This window comes from Panicum hallii, chromosome 5 (genome assembly GCF_002211085.1).
Source record: "Panicum hallii strain FIL2 chromosome 5, PHallii_v3.1, whole genome shotgun sequence".
Taxonomy (NCBI): domain Eukaryota; kingdom Viridiplantae; phylum Streptophyta; class Magnoliopsida; order Poales; family Poaceae; genus Panicum; species Panicum hallii.
The window spans coordinates 23,541,190-23,543,776 of record NC_038046.1 but is presented as its reverse complement, the minus strand read 5'-3'; the positions used below and the strand labels follow the sequence as shown (position 1 = coordinate 23,543,776).

The window sequence follows — 2,587 nt, the reverse complement described above, 5'->3', positions numbered from 1 at the left end:
ACCGTTGTGACAGCCGTCTGACTGTTGGGGGGATGGCACGTTAGTGCCGGCTGAGATTTCTAGCCGGCACTAACGTGCCCGCCTTGCACTGTTCAGGCACGTTAGTGCCGGCTCATTTTTGACCGGCACTAACGTGCTGGTACCAATGTGACATTCTCCGGCAGTGGATACTTTCAATCCAACGTCATTCAAGCATCGGTGATCACGTGTTGATTTAGGCTACTTAATTAAATTCGTTCAAGTTTGGTCAGATTTGAAATATATGCAAATTATGTCGAGTTTTATTGTCAAGAATCTTTTGAAATCTTGTCAACAAAAGAAATACTGTCCAAATGCAATCACAATTCTCAGCTTGAAAATGCAGGAACCAAATCACAATGTTGAAACAATGGAAGTAAAATTACAGTTATAACTAATCCTCAGCTTGAAAATGCTGGAACCAAATCACAATGTTGAAATAATAGGGGTAAAATTACAGTTACAACTACAAATAGGGGTATGATTGTATGAACAAAATTGCCCCATAAAACTAGAGCCAGCTTTCCAGCATCTACCATCAAACACATCCTATACATACTCAGCTAATTTATTTTGTTTCGTTCCAAAGCTCGTAATCATCAGGATATTTTCTCGACGTACAAATAATTGGCGAACGTGTACTTGAGACCTGAATTAAATCATCAGATCAACAATAACCTCAACAATCATCAATTCAATGTGACCCTGAATTGATCAAGTGCCGACGGCTTGGCGTGCCCCAATGCTATTCTGTTGTTCAGCATCTGCTGCCAGGATAAACTCCGGTACCGTGCAGGCTTTTCTTCTGTCACCAGCTCCGGGAGAGGGCCGAAGAAATCTGACCGGCCATGCTCGGCAGGGTTGAAGAAGAGGGCAATGGAGACCCTGGGCTCTTGTGCGGACTTGATCACCACCCTGTGCTCCACGCTTTTGTATTCATCATTCGAAACCACCTGCGAATCATTGTGAACGCAAAGGTTAGCTTGGCAAAGGATGCAAATATAATTTAAATTAGACGTTTCCATGATAATATAATTATATTAATGTAGAAACTAGTATATAGACGACGATGAACCCAAGCTCATGTGTACCTTTAGAAAGTCCCCGATGTTGACTAGAAGTGTACCGGCCACGGGCGCCACGTCCACCCACTCGCCGCTGTCGAGCCGCACCTGCAGCCCGCCGACCCCGTCCTGTGAGACCACCGTGAACAAATCTCCGTCGGTGTGCTCACGGCTGCCCAGCGCCCGCTCCGGCTCAGGGCACGGCGGGTGGCAGTGGCACTGCATCAGGAACCCATCAATCTGCTCCAGCCGCTCGGCCCCGACTCCGAGCCCCTCCAAGAGCAGGCCGGCAATCTCCTTCCCGAGCCTCGTCAGCGACCGATGGTACTCCAGTAGGGAGTCCCGGCACGCTGCGGGGAGGTTACGGAGGTCGGGATCTCCTGGGTGGTCGAAGCGGAGAATGAGCGAGTCGCGCCATGACAGGAGGGGAGTGGTCACAGGCTGGCCATCCCTGGGCCGCGGGATGGGTATGGTGGCGTAGGTGACGGCCCCGATGGGCGAGACGGAGTAGAACGGCGAGCGCGCCGCGAAGGGCTGCTCGTTGAAGGCCCTGACCACGGAGAGCGCGGAGTCCACGGTGGCGGCCGGGACCCCGTGGTTGGTAACCTGGAAGATGCCGCTCGAACGCGCCGCGGCGCGGACGAGTGCGACGGCGTCCGACCGCGGGAGGGAGAGATCGACGGATGGGACGACGAAGTTCATGGCCGCCGACGACACTGCTGGCGTGGTAGGCGCCAGGAACAATGGCGGCACCGTGGTGACGCCGGACTCGACGAGGGCGCGGACGCCGCCTCGGGACTCGTGAAACCTGAACACGGCCAACGCGGCGTCGTCGTCGTCGACGGAGGCTATCCCTTGTTGCCCAACGTAGCGCTTCCGCTTCTGATGCGATGCGCATGCGGTTGCTGGATCCATCGCGGGGCGAGGGAAGTTGCTCGTCTTCACGTCTTCTTTTATACGGGGCCACCTCTAACTCCGAATCCTAACCAAATACGCGCGATTACCGATCACCAGATTCATTTAGGATGGAACTCTAACAATATAGTATTATTCCTTAAGGCCTCGTTTGGATTGTTGGAATTGAAACTCGTGGAACTCGTTCCACGAGTTAGATTCTAGAAATTGGATTCAATAAGAAATGAATTATTGAGAATTTAATTGAATTCTTTTTTTTGGATAAACATAGAATTCTTTCTAAAATTCAATTTCAAATATCGCTTCAATGATTGATACACGAGTACCGTCGAATCCCACTGGGATGCGGCTCTAGCTCAGGTTCACGTAGTGCTGCTGCCGCACCACGGTGAGCGCAGGCGCTAGTTGACTCCGTCGAGCAGCACGCCGCCGTCCGAGATGAACGGACACCGCAGCAGGACACCGCGATTGAACGGGGTCGGGCTGGTCAAGAGAATCCACTCACCCATGACATCCCTGCGCGCGCTGTAATCCTCGGAGTCGTGCGATGGCGCCGCCGCTCCCGATTAGTCCGGGATGAGGTGACAGCA

The 2,587-nt window shown here is 52.4% G+C and overlaps 1 protein-coding gene across 1 annotated transcript; it reads right to left on the bottom strand.

Annotated features, from left to right (window-relative positions):
• Positions 1 to 707: 707 nt before the first annotated feature.
• On the bottom strand, positions 708 to 1,997 carry LOC112892570 (1-aminocyclopropane-1-carboxylate oxidase homolog). Its single transcript, XM_025959704.1, has 2 exons — positions 1,110 to 1,997; positions 708 to 971 (listed from the first exon to the last, which is right to left on the bottom strand). Exons 1-2 carry the CDS (start codon positions 1,995 to 1,997, stop codon positions 708 to 710), a joined length of 1,152 nt encoding a protein of 383 aa, XP_025815489.1.
• Between the last annotated feature and the right edge of the window lie 590 nt (positions 1,998 to 2,587).